The 22220-nt window shown below is 43.5% G+C and overlaps 1 protein-coding gene across 3 annotated transcripts in view; it reads left to right on the top strand.

Moving 5' to 3' along the window:
• Positions 1-22220, top strand: part of LOC149332677 (ral GTPase-activating protein subunit alpha-1) — a 73494-nt gene that overhangs the window by 7617 nt on the left and 43657 nt on the right. For 2 of the 3 annotated variants that reach the window (XM_089558259.1, XM_089558257.1), the window contains exons 2-14: positions 1157-1267; positions 1414-1463; positions 2722-2823; positions 4070-4234; positions 9625-9777; positions 10419-10563; positions 13523-13736; positions 15224-15449; positions 17992-18141; positions 19040-19117; positions 19827-19976; positions 20301-20374; positions 21637-21748. In XM_089558259.1, coding sequence (XP_089414385.1) covers positions 1157-1267; positions 1414-1463; positions 2722-2823; positions 4070-4234; positions 9625-9777; positions 10419-10563; positions 13523-13736; positions 15224-15449; positions 17992-18141; positions 19040-19117; positions 19827-19976; positions 20301-20374; positions 21637-21748 — 1730 coding nt within the window. The remainder of the gene's footprint in view (positions 1-1156; positions 1268-1413; positions 1464-2721; positions 2824-4069; positions 4235-9624; positions 9778-10418; positions 10564-13522; positions 13737-15223; positions 15450-17991; positions 18142-19039; positions 19118-19826; positions 19977-20300; positions 20375-21636; positions 21749-22220) is intronic. The other variant, XM_089558258.1, reaches the window with a different exon arrangement.

Genomic DNA, 22220 nt, shown 5'->3' with positions numbered 1-22220 from the left:
CTATAAATGCCTAAGCGGGGGATTTTTGCACTTTCCTGCCTTTTCGTTATTTTTTAGGAAATACTACCTATTTAACCGCATTTTTTGCCTATGAATGCCCAAATCCGGCACTTTGGTCCTCGGTGCCGTTTTTCAACCTTGAGACATCTGTCTAAGTGCGGTGAAAGGCGCGTGCCGATGCACGCATAAAAGGCGCGGGTCTCGCCGAACGTTTTCTCGAATTGTTACTTGAACGCAGTGTAACGAACTGTTTATCTCAAAGTGTAGCAAGAGGCGAGTTTGGAGACAGATCTCACATACATTAGTGCAAACTTCTCAAAATTGACGGAAAGAATGACAAAGTTGGAAAAGGCTGGACTCTCAATAGATGAATCGTTGAAGGTAGTGGCAGAAGTACCAGCAGCACTTCGGGGACTGGAAGGAAAGGGATCTACTGCTTCTACGAAGATGCAACAATTGGTAGAAAAAAATAGCTGCCTAGAAACAATTTTCCAAATCAGAGACTTTCTATGTGGAGATGATACGGCCACATCACCTGAAGGCCTAAGCCTTTATCAACTCTCATGTTTTAGGTTCGCGCCACTAGCTTCATGTGATGTCAAAAGAAGCCTTTTAAAGTACAAAGGTATGGTTCAAGTTCGAAAACCTGAGAATGCGCTTTATTGCTTCAGTTGAAGACTGCGTACGCTCCGTGTTTGACTTACAAATCTTGTACATATGAATAAAGAGTATTATTCAAAGCGCTTATTTTTGCTTTATAGCGCCTATTTCAGTATTTTTTAGAGCCTAGATGCCTGCCTATTTCGGGGCTCTTTAGTGCCTAAATTTCCGGGCCCTAATTATAACCTAAGCGCATGCAGACTGGACCGATAGACCTAGCTTGCTCAAGTGGAGCACAAAATGTGCCCAGAATAATGCAGACCTAATAAAAAAATATTAAAAAGATTCTCCTGGAAAGCTTGGTTACCTCTTCTTTGAGCCCTATTCATGGCAATGGCTATAACTCATTACAAAAAGTTTGCTTATCAAGTGTTTTCTTATGCAATCAATGTTTGCTTAGTATCTCATTTGTGCTTTAATATCCGAGCCTTCTCCCAACACGCATTTGCCGCTTCTCAATTTTTTATGTCAGTGCTTTTTGGATATCCGTTTGCAGACAATGTGGAAATTGCGGAGGCAAAGGCGTTCTTTGAGATCAACTACAGCCACATTTACTGCATCTTTCATGATGTCTTCACCTCACTGGAGGGAATGCTTAGGCAAAGAGGTTCGTAGCGCACTCCTTTTGATTCATAATGCATTCTCAAGAGGGTTTGCATTGGTTCCTAATGGATTCTCAACAGATTCTCAGTGCTTAATTATTGTGCAGAATTTAGACCTCATTTTCTCTCTCTCACTCCCTTTGCTTTTCAGTGCACAAGACTCAAAAAGAAGAGTTGGACAACGTAAAGTACATATTTGAGGTACGGCCGCTAGAAACTCACATGCTTTATAAAGAATTGAGCCCAAAGACTAAATTTTGCTCCTATATGTTTAATCCTTTCAGGTGTCATTTTTTTTTTTTTGATCAAAAACATTTTTTTTTTTCACCTAAATAATACATTTAGGTCTTAGAAAGGCAATTTGTCAACTTTCAAGCATGAAAAACTAGTGGGACATTTTTTACAAGAATGTGCATAATTTCATTCAAATTGTCACAATTGTTGGACCTAGTAACATCGATATGGCTAGATCTGCCAGATAAATGCCTGAACGGTCGTGGAATCACTTTGTTTCGAAGATGAACTTTACTCTCAAAATTGAGCAGAAACAATCCATGCTAATACTGGCTGCAAAATCTGTCTTCATAGAAATGGTGGGTGATGTCCTATCCTGTTCACTGTTTTGTGAAATAATATTTACTGCGTTCACTAGGTACCACAAAAAATCAATTTATTTGTAACAGGTGGGATGTGAAATTCGACCGAAAGTATGAAATCACTTCTAGGTGCAGCACACTCTGAGAAAAAGCTGCAAGTTTGCAGTGTAAAATGCTTTAAAGGTCTAGCTGGTATAGTTTGGTACAACTTAAGTCTGCAGTGAAGCTCTGCCCACATTCCGGACCGCCACACAGAATTCCTGCATGACAAAAATGTTGTCCGTTGCTAAAACTTTTCTTGTTACCTAAGCAAGAAGCTAATTACAAGAAAAAAATATAAGTTCCAGAATTTTGATACCTGGCTTGTTTAATGACTGAAGTCAAACAGTAAGAAGCTAATTTCGTTTATTGTTGATTGGTTAACGGAGTATTAAAGGACGCTGCAGATCTTTGCCCAGTGTTACTAACTGATTTTTTTTTTTAAGTTGTATCCTATTATAGTAGGAATTTTGACAGAGGCCGTTAGAGAATGACTTGTACAGGAAATGAAAAGTGCCGGTTGAATGTACTCAACAACTTTGTGTACACCAGGAATTTCAGCATTTCAAAGAGATGGTGAACCTAAATGGCATTTGACGCAGTAGCAGCTCTCTACTTTCAGAAGTGAGCTTGGCTTGCTGCCTGCATGTTGCTTCTTATGTGAGATGAATTTGCGAGCTGTGCTGCTGGTCTAGGATCTTTAGATACTTAGGGCGGGTTTACTGTTATGATAGGTTTGCTAGTGAAGGTGGGGAAGGGTTCTTGGCTGTGCTCTCGTGGGCGTTTGTTCCTTTTAATGAACATTTTTGATGCGCTCGTTGCAGAGGATTCTGGTGTTGCTTCCTGAACTGCTGGCACAGCGATGGCAGTGGCACAGTGTCCGAATCATCCTTCGAAAGTTCTTGCACCCAGGAAACTCTCTGAGGGTATGAGTGCCTCTGTGCTGCTTTCACTAACAGCTGGCATCGTGAACTGAAGCGCTTGGCATTTGCTGATTGTCATATGGTCAAGTTAGCCACATGTAGGATCTAGAGACCTGTAAGTTTTCACAATCTTGTTATTTCTTGTGCTCTTACTTTGGAAAGCCCCATCAGCTGTTGGCATATAACATTGCTATTAAGCATGCGTCGTTTGCAGACCTGCATCTAAGCATGTTGTAGAAATTAAGAGCTGTGTTTCAGGACTCTGTAAGCATCATCACCACTCCGTGGTTATAGTTCAAACAAAGTAGTCCTGCCAGAATTTATATTTTCTGCCTGATCAGACTGTATCAGCATTGATTATGCTATTCACTGACGGATGTATTCTCTACCCTTATTTTTTTCTTATATTTGGGCAAACTGCTTTTTATGCATTGTGTGCCACTTCCCAAGCCACTGTACTGCGTGTGTACCAGCTTTCAGTTTCCCACGGGACAACACACTTAGGAGCTTTGAAAAGCTGCCTCTGGACTTTATAGGGCTCATATGGAGTTCATAGAGCTCAAAGCTTGTGGAGAGTGAGAGGGTTTTTCTCCTCACCCTTGAGGAGTGCTTTGGAGTGCTACTGAGACCTTAACACATGGCCCGGAGTCAGCTCCTATCATGCACATTGTGAAAAGGGTGTATACATTACATGGCAGAGGACACTATCTTTTTTTATATATGTGCATATATATATATATATATATATATATATATTGTTACGGGGAATATATAATTAGTTTTAAGCAATGAAATATTTACTAATAATCTCTGTTGATCAACATCACAAATTAAAAAAAATAATAAATCCCCGATGCTCCTTGGTTTCTGTGGCTGTTGGCTTCTCTCATACATGCATATTCCTTGCTTTTTCATTAATGCGTTTGTCCAATGCAGCTGTAGGTGCTTTTTTCTTTTTGTGATTAATTGAAAATTCAAGGGCTCCTCGTTGCCGGTGACGTCGTGGTCATGTGACAATGCTATGGTCGCATGGTTCGTTATGCCAACTACGCTGCTTGCATGCCACAAGTGAGCTACCAACATCTTTGCTGAAAAATTTATTTCGACAAAAAGAGGGAAGTGTAAGGAATATGATGTCATCACTAACTCTAAGTGCAAAAAGCATCCGGAGTTGCGCTTTGAGGCTGATAGTGTTATTAGCTTCTGGACCTCAGTGCCCGAACATGGCTCCCCGTCGTCTCTAATGCAGCTTCGCCGGGAGGGTGTGCGGCTGTTCCTGCTGTGGTACCAGATCCTGGGCGACAGTGCCCCCGCCGACGTCCATGCCATGTTTCTGCACCTTGTGCCTGGCCTGCTTCCGGGCTCCCCACCACCAGTGCCTACTAGCTCCAGCAGGTTTCCAGAACTCTATCAGGTGGGAACACAGGCCTTGCTATACGTGCCAGTTTCGAGCATGCTATGCTTCAAGACAATATTTTGCATGTTTTTCAGGATAAACAAGGGAGTAAGATAGACAGGAGTGCCCTCTTCAGTGCACCGCAACATAATTTGACACACGGCGATAATGCCTTGTTGACGTCATGCGCGCAGCATTCCTCCGTGCTTTCTTTTCAGTTCAGTTCATTTATTTCAGTCGTATACAATGGCTGGGGAGAAAGGAAAAAAAGCCGCGCACGTGGCTTGACAAAGCTCCCATCTCCCGTAGCGGTTTGGCACAGCGATGACAGACAGCAGTAAAACAATAACAAGAGAATGCATGAAATAACAGATATGTACAATATCTTCATAACAGATCACCAGAACAGTCTCTGTGCTGTTACACAAACGCAAATGATAGTTTAATCGCAGCACATGGATACTTTGTTTATTTTACAGTTGGATATGATTCATTCCTTTGTAAGAACATATTTCTGACAGCGTTGTATGAAACGGAAAGAATGGATAGATTAGTGAAAGTGTTTCTACAGTCCAACCTCGTTATAACGAAGTCTCATTTTGCGCGGAAATTCGTTCGTTATATCCAATATTCGTTATAAAAGTATGCTGGTTTGGTTTGGTTTGGTTTTGTGGGGTTTAACGTCCCAAAGCGACTAAGGCTACGAGAGACGCCGTAGTGAAGGGCTCCGGAAATTTCGACCACCTGGGGTTCTTTAACGTGCACTGACATCGCACAGCACATGGGCCTCTAGAATTTCTCCAAAGAAATTCTAGCCGCCGCGGCCGGGATCGAACCCGCGTCTTTTGGGCCAGCAGCCGAGCACCATAGCCACTGAGCCACCGCGGCGGCATAAAAGTATGCACTCAAATTCCCGCAGAAAAGGTCGCTAATAAACCCAAGTAAAGAGTACTTTAAGATGGACAGCACAGGGTTGAAAAAATGCACTATATTTGAATTTAATGCGTGGTATAAGCATATGAAACCTCGCCTTGCATTTCGTACTGGAAAGCAAGAGCGAAATCACAAATTGGGATGCATGGCCAGGTGCAAAAACTGATTTATTTAAAAAACGACGTAATCACCGTTTGGCGGCACTTCACACTATTTGACAGGTTATATTTCTCGACGAAATCAACACAGAGCAGCGCTTTCCCGATGTCAGCTGATTTGGCCACAGGTAGGTTCTCGAGGTACCCCCTCAACTTCCTGGCCATGTCAGCGGCCTCGGCGCTGCTGAGAGCTCGCACTTCGCCATCTTCACATGCATCGCTGTTTCTAGCATCATCTGCAGAAACCACCTGATCAGCAATTTCTTGGTCGGTCACTTCGGGTGCCACAGCCAAGTTGTCATCTGCACAGATGAATTCCTCAAACGTAACGTTCGGAACCGCCAGCTGACGCCATGTCGTCTCGCCGAAATTGTCCGCTTGCCTCCCAGTTGCATGCGGAAGCTTTCTGCCTACTTCTCGCAGTTCTCGGCGCCAACGGCTGCTTCTTCGCCAGACAAGACGTGGCAAACAATCCGATGGCGGTCATTAAATCGCTGCAGCCAGCCACTGCTTGCATGAAAGTCATTGTGGCCTCTGACGGAAGTGAGACTTCTCGCCTTCATTTGAAGGACGGCACCAGACACAGGCAGGTTACGCGGCGGTGAAAGTTGCGAATAACGTCCTTGAACCATGCAAACAAGGCATCTTCAACGTCCTGTCTTGCTGTCATTCTTCACAGCGCCTGCAGAGTGGGCGTTTGCAATCTTCTGCCTTGCGCTCAAGATAACCATCTTATCTAGATAGATAAGAGTGCTAGGCGCAAAACCGAAGTCCGCGGCAATGACTTTTCCGTGCGCCCGCTGTCAACTGCCCTGAATATCTTTGTTTCAAGCGTAACTGCTGTTTGTTAAGACGCGTTCCGCGACAGCGTCTACAGATTGAACTGCAGAGATAGCGCGCGCAGGTTGGAGGGTGGCCGGGGAGCGGGCGTCGGTTCGATCACGTGCCAGTCACGTGCTAGGCAGCCGTTGATGCTAGATTCATTCACTCTCCCTAGATGGCGTCGCGTGCAGAAGCGCGGGTGATTCAAAACACATTTTAGGTGTGCGCGCTTCAAAAGATCAAAATTTAGCGTGTTTTGAGATTTTTTCCTACTTGTTTGCGCATTTTGAGCCCCGTGAATACAAAAACTGCTTCGTTATAACCGATACAGTGTCAAATTTTGAATTTTTCGTTTCGTTATATAGATAGAACTCTCTTAGAAATAAAGCATGTCCAAGCAAACTTTTCTTTCACTTCGTTATATCCGATAATTCGTTGTATCCGTGTTTGTTATAACGAGGTTCGACTTATTAAGGAAGGATGGTGACACATACCTGAGAGTTTGAAAACCGTAATTTGTGCGTGGACAAGGTACATACCAATATTCGTATGTCTTGTGTTGTGAGCAGCGGTATTTTCCCGTAGATTCGCAAGGTCAGCAAAAAATGCTCTCTTTATTCCCTTTCTCTGGCTGACGTAGGTTTGTACAAGCTTTTTCCTTTTCGTAGGTTTGGTTGGCAACTTTTCATGGCCTGCCTCGCAGTCATGGTTAGGTCGACGCATCAACTGTCAATAATGCTGGGAAACGAAATGCTGATGCAAGCGACACATGCAATGCTTGCAACAAAATTGTAGCCTAATCAGTGACCCTATTAGAACAGTCCCCCTCACTTGCTGTGTTCTGGATGTTTGGGAACTTGACCAGCAAGAAAGGCGTGTTCTACAAAGGCTACTGACGCAAAGTTGCGTCTCGAGGAAGCAGTAGTAGCATGCTTCTGTCAACAGGGTCTGCTCTCGAGTCTGTTTTGCTCTGTGGGCTGAAATTTTATGGAACTGAGGGGTACCTTGGAGAGAAGTTTAAAACCTCTCCGTTCCCACGAGGACCACAGCAGTGGTTCTGTGACAGCATATTTTCTTGCTTATGAAAGGAAGAGCTGTATTTGAATCATGCCACTGCTTGAAACCTGTGGGTTTTGGGGACGAAAGTCTTATGAGAAAAGAGTTATCCGATCAGGGGGCCTTAGGCTCGTGTTGCAGCTCAGGTTGCTGCTGTTGTGTGCATTTTGCGAGCCATCTTTTCGCTTTATCTCTCTGATGATTAATCGACCACCGGGGTCACTTCTCCAGTAAAGAGGTATGCACAGATACCTCATGGCCACCTAAATGCTTGCTGACAGAATTCAGCATTAGCTTCTTCGTCATATGAGAATTTTGTCAACCTGCGAAATAAGATTTTTTCACTGAGTGAAATTGTTATTCAAAGCATTGTAAACAAAGTATCAGTCTATGCTACATGATCTTCCTTCCCTTATCATTTAATGCCTTTTGCTGGCGATGAGTGAAAACAAAATTTGTTTGCAATACCTGTGTTTCTTTTCTTAGCTGTGTTTTGTGAAAAAGCATTTTTTAGCTTGATCTACCTGTACCGATATCTGAAGGAATTAAAAAAAAATCCGTTTTGATTTGCAACAAATTTTTTATTGTTTGTATTTGCTTCTAATAAAAAGCTTGGTATTTGCGCACCTGTACTTTATATCATTTTTTTTACATAGCACCAAATTGCTGTGAGATGTCCCTGGCCAGCGTTTTGTACACACATGCACACTGGTGTTAATTTACTCTCCCTGCTTTACTTTTATAATGTTCCTCACGCATTGTTACTTGTCAACATGTGTAGCAGTATGAAGAAACGGACTGTTTGTTTTTTCATGCTCCTGTTTTGCAGCTGTAAAGCTTAATTTCTTTACATTTGCCTTCCTCTTTTTTTTTGCGCATTAGCCTTCGTACATTCCACAGCAGTACCTTCCACTGAGTGGGCTATTTTAGGCATCTTGCCCCACCTTGCTATGAGAATTGCCAGGGGACACGTGCCAGCCAGGCAAGCAAATCCCGGCCCCTGGCATTGTGACAGGCATGCTACTGTCTTTGTAGTGCAGCGTCTTTTTCTGGCTTCAGCACCCTGTCTCGACAGAGAAATCAATTCTAGCAGCGTGACAGAGATGGAGTGTTGAAGTTTGCGATGCTATAAAAGGGCTGAGAAGATTTATTTGTGGACCTTTTTAGAACCTTGCCACTGTGGCTCATGGTTACAATCAAAGACCACAGTCTATGTGCATTCATTCAGAGTTCTCGGGGCTACAGATGTTTGAATTATTGCAAGTCATTTGTTTCTAAAACTGTTTAAAATGTAAAGCAGAATGATACTGCTATTTACTGCGTGTCTCATTTATGGCTTGATGAGAACAGAAAACCGGGCAAGTTGGAACGGATTCATCCTAAAGCAGCGCTAAACACAGGACGTAGTGGAAGAAACAAGGGATGACACGAGCGCTATCTAACAACTCAATGTTTATTTTTAGAAGGGTTCAATATATAAGCACCGAACACAACGACCGAAACCATACAAAAAAACAAGCACATCATAAAATCGTGATGGTCCTTAAAAACCGTACCACCGGTGGGCTGTGAAGGTTACAGGTTACAGAAGGAAAAGAGCCCATTGTGCAAGAAATGTTGTTAACAAGAACAGAAAACTGGGCAAGTTGGAACAGATTCACCTTAAAGCAGCGCTAAACACAGGACGTAGTGGTAGAAACAAGAGACGACACGAGCGCTATCTAGCAAATGAATCTTTATTTCTAGAAGGGTTCACTTAGCAAACACATGTGCAGCAAAGATTTCAGTTAAGAGAAATTTATATCAGGTCTATAAATAAGCTCCATGGCAGAAAATTGTTCATCCTATGCTGTCAATGTTTGCTTTTTGCCTATAAATGCAAGGCCACACTATACAGTGGCCACCGTGCAGGGATTTGAACGGACTCAGCTGGTATATTTGCTGCAGTTAATACAAAGGCTTCATGCAAACAATGCCAACAACTTACCATTTTTTATAGAGCAGCTGACACAGTAAAAAGGTTTTTAAATTCATTAGTGTTAGGACCCCCATGTGGTAAAGAACCTGTCTATCCATCCGTCTGTTTCTGTGAGGACTCGGTTGGCAGGTGGCAGAGTGGAGAGGGCAGTCCCCCTCTCCGCTTCCAGGGGAGATGAGGGAGAAGAGGGGAGGGTGGGGTGACAGGTGCTAGGTGGGTGAGTGTGTTAAGGGGGTACGGCGTGTCACACTGTAATGGCTGAATTGGATCACGGGAGCAGAGCATGGTGATGGTTTGTTAGATAGTGATTGACGATATAGATCACACCACCCCCTCACCTAGTCTGAACCTGTCAGTGACAGTGGCTGTTCTGTCCCTGAAGAACACTAATGCTAATACATACTCTTCCACATCAGTTGCATTGATCACCTGTACTTTTTCTACTTGTGTTTTGCTTGCAGGATTCTACGTTCTACACATCTGTGGAAGTTGATTCTGGACCAATTGTTCCTTGCGATTCGGGGCCTCTGATGCCCCCACAGAGTGGCGAAGTGCAGCCAGAGAATCCGACCGTAACATTTCTGGAATTCCTCATGGACTACATGGTCACACAGGTCAGCCTTATCACAGACCATTGTGTGCGTGTCCAAACTCTGTCCAAGCTCTTGTGTTTATCACTTTTGCTTTGCAACACTGAAAGGAGTAGGACACCAAATTTCGGTTGCGTGTTCCTTCTTTGCAACATTGTACAAGATATTGTTTAAGATAAATCACAGCATGGAATGTGTCTCTGGCCATTAATTAATTTGTAATTACATTTCCATCTTGGAATATTTAATGCTTCATACGTCCTGGCAGTAAGGGCTACTACTAGTACCATAGTGAAGAAACACTACATTCTGAGCTTTTGAAAGGCAACTTTTATTATTTCGTTATGGACTTACTTCATTACTATGCAGTTTATCTATAGCACTACCGAATATATGGAATGCTGTCCAGTGCCATATGATGTAAAACCGGGTTTGCATACCGTATTGTTCGGTTCAGTTTTTGAAAGGTGTGAACATTCATGCGATATCGGAAATTACTAGCGACTCCCACTGATTTTTTTACTTTGTGCTGTGGTTGCATCATTCTTCTTGATCCACTTTTGCCTTTGAAATTTTCGTTTTCCTGTGAGTTACCAATTGCCACTAGGTAATTTTAAATACTGTCATTGCTTACGCTTGTATATCTGTTTGTTTTGCTGCACTAGGTGACGAAAATACAGTGGGCTGAGGCCCTGGATGAGAACCATCACCGATGCTTTGAGTTTCTGTTTGAGAAGTTCAAGAAGCATTTCCTGCCCCACATCTTCCCAGACTTCTGTTATACCAACAGCCTCTACAAGCCCAACCTTGGTGAGATCATGGCGGCCAAATCGTTGTCCAGCTGCATTTTAGCTGTGAAGGCAAGCTGTGTCAACAGCCCAGCAGGCATGAAAAATTACATTTTCATTTAGTTTTGCCCCGCCGTGTTGGCTCAGTGGTTACAGCGCTCGGCTGCTGGCCCAAAAAGACGCGGGTTCGATCCCGGCCGCAGCGGTCGAATTTCGATGGAGGCGAAATTCTAGAGGCCCATGTACTGTGCGATATCAGTGCACATTAAAGAACCCTAGGTGGTCAAAATTTCGGGAGCCCTTCACTACGATGTCCCTCATAGCCTGAGTCGCTTTGGAACATTAAACCTCAATAAACTAACTAAACATTTAGTTTTGTTAATGTCTCGGATTCGTTTGCCTTCTGGGCTGGTGCCATTAAGTGTGCATGTATTTTATTGTAGCGAAATCTCAAAATTATAAGCTGTAGATGTTGTTTTTAAAAAAAAATTGAAAATTCTTCTCAGTACTTCATTATCAACTCTATTGACACCTAACTCTGCATGGCATTGTAGAAAACTCTATGAAGAAAATCAATGTGAAAGAACCTACATTGTACAGGTGCATGTAAAGTGGCTGCCTACGGTGTTCAAACTAAGCACTGAAGGTTGTTTATTTTTACCTGCATTACATTGGATAATCTTCATTCAAATATTCTAATGCTTCTAATTCAACTTCTTTGAGGTTGTTGAAGCAAGTGCAGAAAAAAAATCAAGTGCAGACACTAAAAATAAAAAATAAACTGCTTTGCCTGAATTATTATTGCTTATAGAAAGTGGACATGTTGTTTCCTTCTAGTGCATAGTACGTGTGCAATGCACTGAGCTGAGCAGACTGCAGAGCGTGTTTTATTCATCTGGAAGTATTTTCATCTTGAGAGAATATTCTTTGGGCATTGTTGTGGGGATACAAGTTGCAGTAGCCTCCACAGAATAAGGAACCTACTACTGACTGCTTTGAGTTCGCAATTTCTGATTTAAGCTTTGTTTAATAGAACGCTAAAGGCATTTTATTTGACTGTTCTTTTGCTAGTAGTCACTGCACATGTCATAGCATCACAATGCAAAATGTGGTGCCTTGTTTTAAGTAGAAAAGACCATTCTATATTTAATCATTCATTGTGCATGATCTACATAAAAGAGCTTGCATGCTATGCACCATCTCCTGTTGCCTTTAGATTTTAGTGCTGCTTAGCCGAGCTGAAAATCTGTTTAGCCAGCTTAGCCGAACTGCTGCCTTATGAAGCTTCTTAAAGTGCAAAACCAGGAGAATTGGCTCCCCATCAATGTAAAAAATTTCACATTTTTTATGCGCAGAGCCTATAGCATCTCTTGCTGTGTTGTCAGTGGAGTTCTGTATGCATGTGCATGCGTTGAAACTGGCTGCTGTGCTCAGTTCAGTGAACAGGAGACCATCGTAGTATATAGCATAGCATTTGCTTGTGTGTCCGCACACAAAGCCATGACCGCACATTGTCATACATCGTATTGACAAGTTCTAGTGAATTGTGATGGCCACTGCATCCGACATGCATAAATGTGGAGCCATCTAGTAACGTTGACTCAAAGCACCGCAGCACTGAGCTTGGAAGCTTGTTGTGCGATTATTGATTGCAATTCTTTGTGTGTTAACTGTCATTGCTTTTGTAGAAGGAAAGTTATGTAAATAGAAAAATAATTTTAAAGCCAACGCGAAGCTAGAAAACTTGGTCTTCGTGTCATTGCTGTGACAAAGTGTGCACTATGTATTTCCAGGCTTAACATCCTGAAAATCATCAACAGTTCATCTCATAAATGACGGAATAATGCAGCTTGACACAAACTACTCCCCATGTCATTGCTACGATGAGAGTACACTTTGTTAGGCTTAACAGCTTGAAAATTGCAGTTCATCAAATGCCAGCTTTCAAAACAGCGGATGCAGCGACAGCTTTGTTCAATCCAAAGCAGGTGCGCAGGCCGCAATCCGTAATTTGGAAAACTGTGCCCGTCGTAGCGTACTGTGCATGCATGCTGCAGACCCACAAATTAGTTTCCGTATCCTGTGCTGAAACTTCCTAGTTTTGCACTTTTAGTCGCTGACGTTTCTTGCTTACCTCGCTTCTTGTACGCCCTCCTTCCCTATAGCCTTTTTTGCGTTTTTTTCTTCTCCCCCACCCTGCACACTGCACATGTGACTTGCACCCTGAAACCACGCCCCCTGCACCTGCCCACACCCCGACCGTGCCACCGACGCACTCACCCTTGGCCCACGTGCACCGTGCCCCCTGAAAATGGATGCACACTGCTGCACACGAATGTTTGTGTCCTCCTTCGTATTTCACTGAATGCTCGTTTTTGAACACCTGTGTGTTGTGCCAACTTGCGGTACGCGTTCCGTGCCTCACTGCTACAACCCCCACTTGAACCACTGCACGTGAATATCTACGGCATATGCTTTGATACATGTGTCCACCCCGCTCCCGCACCCAAATATTTGTTCCACACAATGTTGTTGCATGGGCGACGCTGAAACTTCGTATTGATTTTCACCACCGCACATAAACATGTTTGGTAATGGAATGTGCTTGTCCGCCTTTTTTGTCCACCCCGCTCCCGCACCCAAACATTTGTTCCACACATTGTTGTTGCATGGGCGACGCTGAAACTTCGTATTGATTTTCACCACCGCACATAAACATGTTTGGTAATGTAATGTGCTTGTCCGCCTTTTTGTCCACCCCGCTCTCGCACCCAAATATTTGTTCCACACATTGTTGTTGCATGGGCGACACTGAAACTTCATATTGATTTTCACCACCGCACATAAACATGTTTGGTAATGTAATGTGCGTGTCTGCCTCTTTGTTGATACGCTGGCACACAAATGTCCCTGCCGTGTGCATGTGCCCTGTCTCCTGATTCATCCTTGTACTGCACTGTTTCTCGCGTACATTACCCCAGTGTCTGAAGGGTACCATTGGGTGTGCACTTCCCTAGAGTTGCCCTCTCTCCGAAAGGACAAGAAGCCCGTCTCTGCTGATGTCACAGCCGCTGCCGTCGCGGCGCAGTGCCGCAGTGTTGTGGTGCAGTGGGTGGTCAGCCATACGCAGCCGGCAAAGCTGCGGAAAGAAGACGCTGCTGCGGCCAGCAGGTCAAGTGACCTGCACCAAACTAGGTACGAATACGACTGGAAACAAACAGTGCGCGGATGGTGTTGTGCGGTGGTGGATGAGAGACGGAGCACTCGTTGCTAACTGGTATAGGCTTTAAGGGGGGACATGGGTCTGAGAGCATTTTTTTTATTTACAGACGAAATGCAATGAAACTGCACAGACTTATTCAGGTTTTTCTGCTCATTTCAAATATGCAATCCGTTTATTTCTAGGCCAATCAGTTCCTGAGATATTAATATATATCATGCCATTGTCTGCTCAAACAATAAAAAAAAATGGGCCACCAGAAATTTAATTTTAATATGTGGGTAGATACTACTATGTGTGAGGAATGCAATGCTGGAAGCAGTTTTCAGTTTTTTGTCCGTGTGGACAAATGGCCTTAATAGTTAGTTTCATGTGTGTCATGTGTTTTCTGGCACTGTATGTCTGGTTAACTCACTTGAAAACTAACTGTTAAGCCCATTTGTCCACACGGACAAAAAACTGAAAACTGCTTCCAGCATTGCATTCCTCACACATTGTATAGTATCTACCCACATAATAAAATTAAATTTCTGGTGGCCCATTTTTTTTCTATTGTTTGAGCAGACAATGGCATGATATATATTAATGTCTCAGGAACTAATTGGCCTAGAAATAAACAAATTGCATATTTGAAATCAGCAGAAAAAATTGAATAAGTGTGCAGTTTCATTGCATTTGGTCTGTAAATAAAAAAAAAATGCTGTAAGACCCATGTCCCCCCTTAACGAGAAAACTGAAATAGGTGTTTCAGGAGTGGCAAACACTGGTATAGAAAAGGTTGCAGATGAAAAATAAAAGCTTCACATCTACATTAGCAGTACAAGTTGGCTTCGAGTAATGTGCATGATTGTCATATTCATGTCTTAATGTGCTGGTTCATACATGAATATGGATAATGAATTGCATAGCCTATGTCAAGTTAAGCGATACGGTGAGATAAATAGCTGCTGGATTGTTTACCGTAAGTTAGTGGAATATCCCCAGTACTTCATTGTTAAAGGGATCAAATGTGTACTGCATCTAGTTAGGCTAGTTATAAATTATAAATGTCAAGAAACTTCACATCAAGGAACTCTTATCATTTGGAGAGGCTGCCGCCGCGGTGGCTTAGTGGTTATGGTGCTTGGCTGCTGACCCGAAAGACACAGGTTTGATCCCAGCCGCAGCAGTCACATTTCAATGGAGGTGGAAATGCCTGAGTCAGTTTGGAACGTTAAATCACATAAACCAAACCAAACCATTTAAAGAGCTTTAACCATTTAATGAGTTTAAAATAAATTCTTCATAAGTGAAAAGAATTGCAAGGAAGCACTGTTCTCTTTGCACTTTCTGCTCAGCACTTCGCACAGAAATAACGAACAATTTCTCTGTCAGAACCGAGCATTATATTTTATTGATTTTGGAGTTGGCAACAACTGCCTGTTATTTCTGGTTCCCAGTGTATTGTTCATTTAATGTTCAGGAAACAAGAACAAAATGAGACGAGCATGGAGAGGGCTTCCATGTCACCGGGGAGCGCCATCGGCTCGCCGCAGGGTGCCCATGAAAGCCACTCAAGCACAACGTCTTCTGGGTCGTCCTCAGCGCCTTCCTTGTCGATTGGCAGCCTCACGGAGCGAGACTCCGAAGGCCAGGTCCAGCAGACGCAACAGTCACCACCGGAAAGTGGCCACCGAAGTTTGCGGCAGGTGCGGAAATTTGCTGGTTGCTAATTGAGCAACTGGCAACCTGTGGATCCCCCCCTAATCTGTAGAAGGGTATACATCGATCAGATGGGCTAATGTTTAGATGATCGTTTAAAGGAGCACCAGCGTTCAATGAAGTCTAAAACAGGGTCGTGTTTACCCCTGCACTGTGGCACATTTCCCTGAGGCTATACTCAACAAGCCATGCCTGCCCTTGCTAGAGAAAAAAATTTTGAGAAGAAAAGAAGATCAGGTTGCACGTGAACTTGCAGAGACGTTTTTCACAAGTAAAGGTGGGGATGACTGTGTGAGTGACCTGTTGACTAACTTGTACGAAAAAGAAGGCAGATTTTTGAACTGCTCATGGTCATAGAATAGCATTTTCGAGAATATAAAACATGCTTTTTCTGTCGAATAAATCATTCGCGAGTCTGCAATTGTTGTGTTAACCTTCTCATCCTTGTCTGTGTGTGTGCAGTACCCTTTGTTGAAAAGCTTAGCGAGGAACTCCTTTCTGTCTCAGGAAGAGGTTTTAACCAGGGCTGTTCTTCAGTTTTGTGTGCTGCGCCGGCTGTGGTAGACCTCCATCAGATCTCCTGTGGTGGCAGTCTGCTTGAAATGACATCATCCCATAGCAAGGTCATGTACAGCCGCCCTGATTTTTAATAATATAGCACGAGCGTCGACCGAACTGCTGGTCAGCGCCTTATAACGGCGATAAGCGTGCAACAAGGCGAGAGTTTGCGCACGCGCACGAAGGCAGAGCGTCCTCTGCTGCGCTGTTCCAAGCACGAGGACACACGCCCTGCCACAATATCGGTTCGCAAGATCCCGCCAAGTCGTAGAGCGCATGCGCATGATTAATATGCGAGACTGCATGAGACGTGACTTCTTTCTCCCTCTATTTTTTGGTTGCCTATTACGGGAGGCCAGCCTAGCGATGCGAAGTTATGATAAGAAACATAAAAGGAAAGAAATATAGCAGCACATTGAAACCATTGCCTGGATCGCTATAAACGGGGTTCCAACCAACTCTTTAATCAGCCTTCCAGTGTCTCGACGGTATAAAAAGGCATCGGCTGGAACCACGTTTATCGCGATCCAGGCAATGGTTTCAATGTGCTGCTATATTTCTTTACTTCTATTTTTTCTTATCATAACTTTGCATCGTCAGGCTGGCCTCCTGTAATAGGCAAAAAAAAGAGAGAAAAAAAATCACGTGTCATGCAGTCTCCCATATTAATCATGCGCATGCGCTCTATGACTTGGCGGGATCTTGCGAACTGATATTGTGGCAGGGCGTGTGTCCTCGTGCTCGGAACAGCGTAGCAGACGACGCTGTGCCTTCGTGCGCATGCGCGAACTCTCGCCTTGTTGCACGCTTATTGCCGTTATAAGGCGCTGACCAGCAGTTCGGTCGACGCTCGCGCTATATTATTAAAAATCAGGGTGGCTGTACATGACCTTGTGTTGGTCACAAGGCTGTCATGTGACTTATTGTCAGTGGGTCATGTGACCATGCTTTGGCCACGTAATCATGCGACTAATTATACCCTTTTACACTCTATCCTCTATATACTGAAACTTGTGTGACTTGAATGCAGGAATGCTGTCGCTGGGGGATGGCTTCACTGAATAGGATGTAGCTTCTTCCATTCAAAAGGTTAAGCTTTACTGACTGGATTGAAGCAGTTTTTATCTACAAGATTGTCTCAAATTCCGGTATCCAAAACTCTTAAGCTTTTAAAATGTTGCAGCAAATTTTCATTTTCCCTCACTTTGCTATGTAAACAGTATGAAGGCATGAATTTGTATCACACTTCTTTTGATTATGCATACAATTTCTTTTATAAAGCGCAACAGATTTTATGCAATTCAGTGCTGCAGCTGTTCATTGAAAACACTCATTTGTCCCACTTGTATTTTAGCAGGAAAATTGGAGTAGGGCTTGCTCCTAGCTTCCCTCAACCACTTTTGGAGCTGATCACAGCATTATTATAATTATTTTTTCCAATTCTTAATAAATAGAACTATATCTTAGACAATGGGCATGTGGCACAATGTAGTTTTATGCATCTCCCAGATTTCCTTCGCACACGAATTGTTTTGCACTTGTAAGCAGGCTATTGTTGAAAGTCAGAGGTAAGTAACCAGGTATTGTACCAATTTTACTGACTGATTTCCACTCCGTGTGTGTTCAGGTGGATCACTGGGTACTTTGTTGTTACTATACTGTGCTGAATTTTTTTTCTCTTATACATGGACTGTTGAATATGTTAGCTTCTTCAAAGATGGGCTAAAAAAATGCAGTCTGTCTGTTTACGGGTTACTGATTTCACAGTACCAAAGCATAAATATTGACTCAAGGTTAAGCTGACTGCTACTTTAAATACTTTGCTGAACTCCTCACTAAATTGGCTTCGTTTCAGAGGCTGGCACTGACAGAGCTTTAATTTACTGCTCACGCTTGGAATGCTCAGAATTGAGCGCTGCGTGTGGACTTCCACGGGAGCGAGCTCCCTGATGGTCTCTTCCTACCCTTCAGGTCCAAGTGGTGCGGGACGTGCTGTACTCAAAGCGCGAAAACGTGAACCTGATCCACGAGGTCCTGCGGCAAGCCTTCCTGGCGCCCTTCTCACAGGCGCACACCACCAAGAGTGTCATCTGCACCTACAGGGACTGGATACAGATGGCAGTATGTCCCTTAATGTTCCCTTCGCCCACTTCACTTTGTGTCCTTAAAGACCGTGCCTCTAGGTTATCACATTAGGGGTAGGGTGGTTAGTACTGTCTTAGAAAAAGTTATTTGATGGGTAGGTGGTGAGGAGGTGAAGGCTAGGTGATATGAGCAGGTGCTGAGCGGGTGCTGAGCAGGTGCTGGGTAGGTACTGGGTAGGTGATAGCAATGGGAAAGACTGTTTCTAGTCTGGAGGTTATTTATCCACGGTACCTTACAAGCCCCTGTTCAAAGCATTGAGAAATGGGAAAGGGGGTTTCAGAAATATGTAAGAATACAGAAAAAGTGGGAAGCTGAAAAAGTCTGAAGTTATTTTTTATTTGCAGTCTCTGCAGGATGGGGGAAAAATGGAGTGGAATAAGTGACGGTATAAGCATGTTGCTGAGAAATGTGCAGTGGACGTGCAGTGTGCTGGGATACGTGTACAGGTTGGGCAACGTAGGATGGCTGAGTGGAACTGCAGTAAAACTTCGGAAATTAACAAATAGAGACAGTGCGATGATAATGGGAAAGGCCCCTCAAATAACCTTGTTGTCTTTTAAGTAACAAAAATACTGATGTCTTTGATGTCTGTGACCATGCAGCCAGTCTTGCTGGTGTCATTTTGGGATGTTAGAAGGACATTTTATTCTAATTGCTTGTGCCTGCAGTGCCATGTTGATGTATTTATGTTTTCCTACCAAAAGCAATCTTGGTTATTGTTTTTTGTTGTTGTTGTTGTCAGATGTGTGATCCTCTTATTGGATGCTGCGGGCCTCACTTAAATGATGCTGATACCGAGCACCATTTGGCATTGCTTGGCCGTACATTTCTGGATTGGTCATTGAAACTTTTTTTTTTTTTAATTACATCGCAGTCACCAGACATGCCACCGTTCTTGGTTGATCCTGAAGGGAAAGATGGCAGGGAGGAGATCCGCGCTGATGCAACGGACGTATGTCACTTGTGCTCCTTGCTTCTTTCGTCTGTGTCGTTTCGGGCTGTGCATATCACGTTCCTTGCTTAAGCCTTTTTCTCCCTATATTATTTCCATTTTGCTCATAGTTTACAATTTGTGTAATATCGCACACCAGCCAATGTTTGTGCAAGTTCATATGGACAGGTTCTGAATAGTATGCTTTGAAATATAAATGAAGAGGTACGGAGTAAGAAAGCATTATGCTGTGAATGCATGATGTGGTGTGGAGGCCATATGGAAGTCTAATGGGCCGACATTGATGTTCTTTTCTGCTTCACTTGGCAGTCATGCATTTCTCTGCTTTTGCAGCTGCATTGCCGTTGCAAGGAATTTTAGGCGCTTCCATACTGTGACTTGTTGTTCGTTGAACCAGAGTTATGACTCTGTTTCTGGCTGTTATGAAACAGAGACCTTAATAACATGCAACACTTCGCTGTCTACTTAGATGGAAAAGTACACTGCTTGCTATTTCAGGATGAATTGAAACACATCCTGAGTCTTTTCTATTGGTCCTGTCAGGCTATTTTTCAGCTTGTTCCTGCTTAGTTTTGCTTGTATCTTTTACTTGTAGTAGTTTTGCTTGTAGTATTGCTTGTGTAGTATTGCTTGTAGTATTGTGCATCTTGAGAGATGTGTTCCTTTGGCTACAACGGCAAGTTTGACTCTGCATCTGTTTTGTTCCCAGGCATCATCGAACACGGGTGGAACAACGCCAGTGAAGAAAGAGAACGTCTTTGCTGGCATACAGAACATGTTCCAAGTCTTCATCACCAATGCTGCCAATGTGTTCCTTCTTGAAGTCGAACCTGATGAGAAGAATTACCTCGATGAACAGGTTGGCGCACCTCACTGTTAGCTGCTGTGAAAGGTGAAAGGGGGGGGGGAGTTAGCTGTTTAGTGCAGTTCCCGCTGTAATCGTTGTAATAATTTGTTGCCTCATCTTTTTCTTTTGCTTTGTACAGGCATATGGTAACGATGTGATGCTATGTTTCAGTTACAATACAAAGTGTGCCCTTGGCGTCAGGTTGGAGCATTTTATTGAACTACAGTGACAACTGCCGAGGCAGTTAGAATGTCTCTGTACCTGTTGAGCCTCTGCACCTCTTGAAATTGAACCTCTGGGTATGTTGAGCTGTGCACATCTTCTTGCTTTCGTCAGGTTGAACTGTGCAAGCGAGTCATGAATATTTACCGATACATGGTCATGAAACGGCACATGGAGAAGGCAACATGGTAAGTACTTGTTGTAAGGCTTCTCTCTCGTTTTTTTTTTTGTCATTTAGCATAATAATGTGCAGGAAAAAAGACCAGCAAAACCAACATTGAACACTGCCGCAGAGCACAAATGATAGGTATGCAGTTTTGTATCGTGTGGACAGGGTTGAGATCGAGGCATTTTACAAGTGGCAGTTGAACCCACTGGCTCTGTATTTTCCCCTTATTGTTGTGTCAAGTGCTTTCTACCTACACGTGAATCAGGGATGTACCTAGCACATGGTTCTTGCTGTAATGAGTTGAATTCTGTGAAAATTCCGGGTGTCTCAATATTTGCACTCCTCGAAGTTTCTGTGATCAAAATTTTTTTTGCACTTTTTTATAAATTGAAAGTTGATTACAAGCACATTGCATCTAATTCCATTTGCTAGCATGATCCTTCCGTAAGTATGAGTTTTCTCACAAAAGTATAGCACAAGCACAGGCTGCAATTTTGCCGATGTTGACAATCCACTTTAAGCAGCACGGAATTATGCCCTATGTTGGGATGATTTTATTCTCCATATCAGGAGCAGGTCGACTTGTAATTATTACAGCTTGAGAAAATTTGACTTGTATGCGTCATAGACCTGAGTTGACCTATAGCATATGTGATGGACCCGAGTTAGCCAGTGACCTTGTGTTTGACATTCTTTGGCTGAAGATACCCTTGTGCAGAAAAATTCATTATTATCACAATCAGATCGCATTACAAATTGGGACATTTCCTTTTTCTTTCTTTTTCACCTCATATTTGGGACGGTGTCTATGTGGGTAAATAAATTACCCTGGCTACCACTGCCTACTTTATACCTTTTATCCATTTACATTAAATTTTATTGTTTGTGGAACGTGGCTCAGTTGTTATGGTGCTCGACTGCTGACACGAAAGACACGGGTTCGATCTCAGCCGCGGCGGTCGAATTTCGATGGAGGAGAAATTCTAGAGGCCCGTGTACTGTGCGATGTCAGTGCACGTTAAAGAACCCCAGGTGGTCGAAATTTGCGTAGCCCATCACTACGGCGTCCCTCATAGCCTGAGGCTCTTTGGGGTGTTAAACCCTCATAAACCGTATACTAAATCGTAAAGTTTCGGTGAGTAACGTAATGCTAGAAGTGTATAGCCACCCTGATTCAGGATTGCATGTAGCTTACGAAGGATGCAGCAGTTGAGACAGGTGTCTGCCGTGGGTTGGCAGCATTCTTTTCCACCATTCTGTGCCTTCTTCTCGCATTGTCAGGGAACAGTTGTTGGTGGTTCTTCTGCGCGTCACCTCACTTGTGCTCAAGACAACCCCGCCGGCACGCAAGGAAGATGTCTTGGGAGGCAGGCTGGCCCCTGCGCTCTTCCAGGTGAGATGCTGGCTTGTTGTGGTTGCAGAAAGTGCCTTCTGACGTCAGCTACACACGCACGCACATTATAGTGTGTGTCATATATTCATGGCCACATTTTGTATCAAGCAAAAAAATCTTAAAGGTGCACTGAAGAGGAATCTGAACTCGTCTTTTTGCCGCGGGAACTCAATCTACACGTTCCGAGCATTCTCAGAAACTCCGACTTCTTGCCTGTGAGGCCAATTTCCCTAATTAAATCGGATTAACGTCCGGCTCTCGCCTTTTTTTTTTAATTCTGCCTCGTACGGTGGGCGGAGTCGACCAACGCGGGGAGTGCCTTTCAGCCAGCTCCGTGGAGGCTTTGCTTTCACTTCATTTTGTTTTTTAGGTTTCCGTGAATAAATAGTTTCATTTGCAGATAATATAACTGCAAAATAAGCCCGCAGAAATAAAAATACGCATGGACTATTTGCTTCTACGGACTACTACG

This window comes from Amblyomma mixtum, chromosome 8 (assembly GCF_055824585.1).
Source record: "Amblyomma mixtum isolate Tamu chromosome 8, ASM5582458v1, whole genome shotgun sequence".
Classification (NCBI taxonomy): domain Eukaryota; kingdom Metazoa; phylum Arthropoda; class Arachnida; order Ixodida; family Ixodidae; genus Amblyomma; species Amblyomma mixtum.
This window is presented reverse-complemented; position numbering and strand designations above follow the sequence as displayed.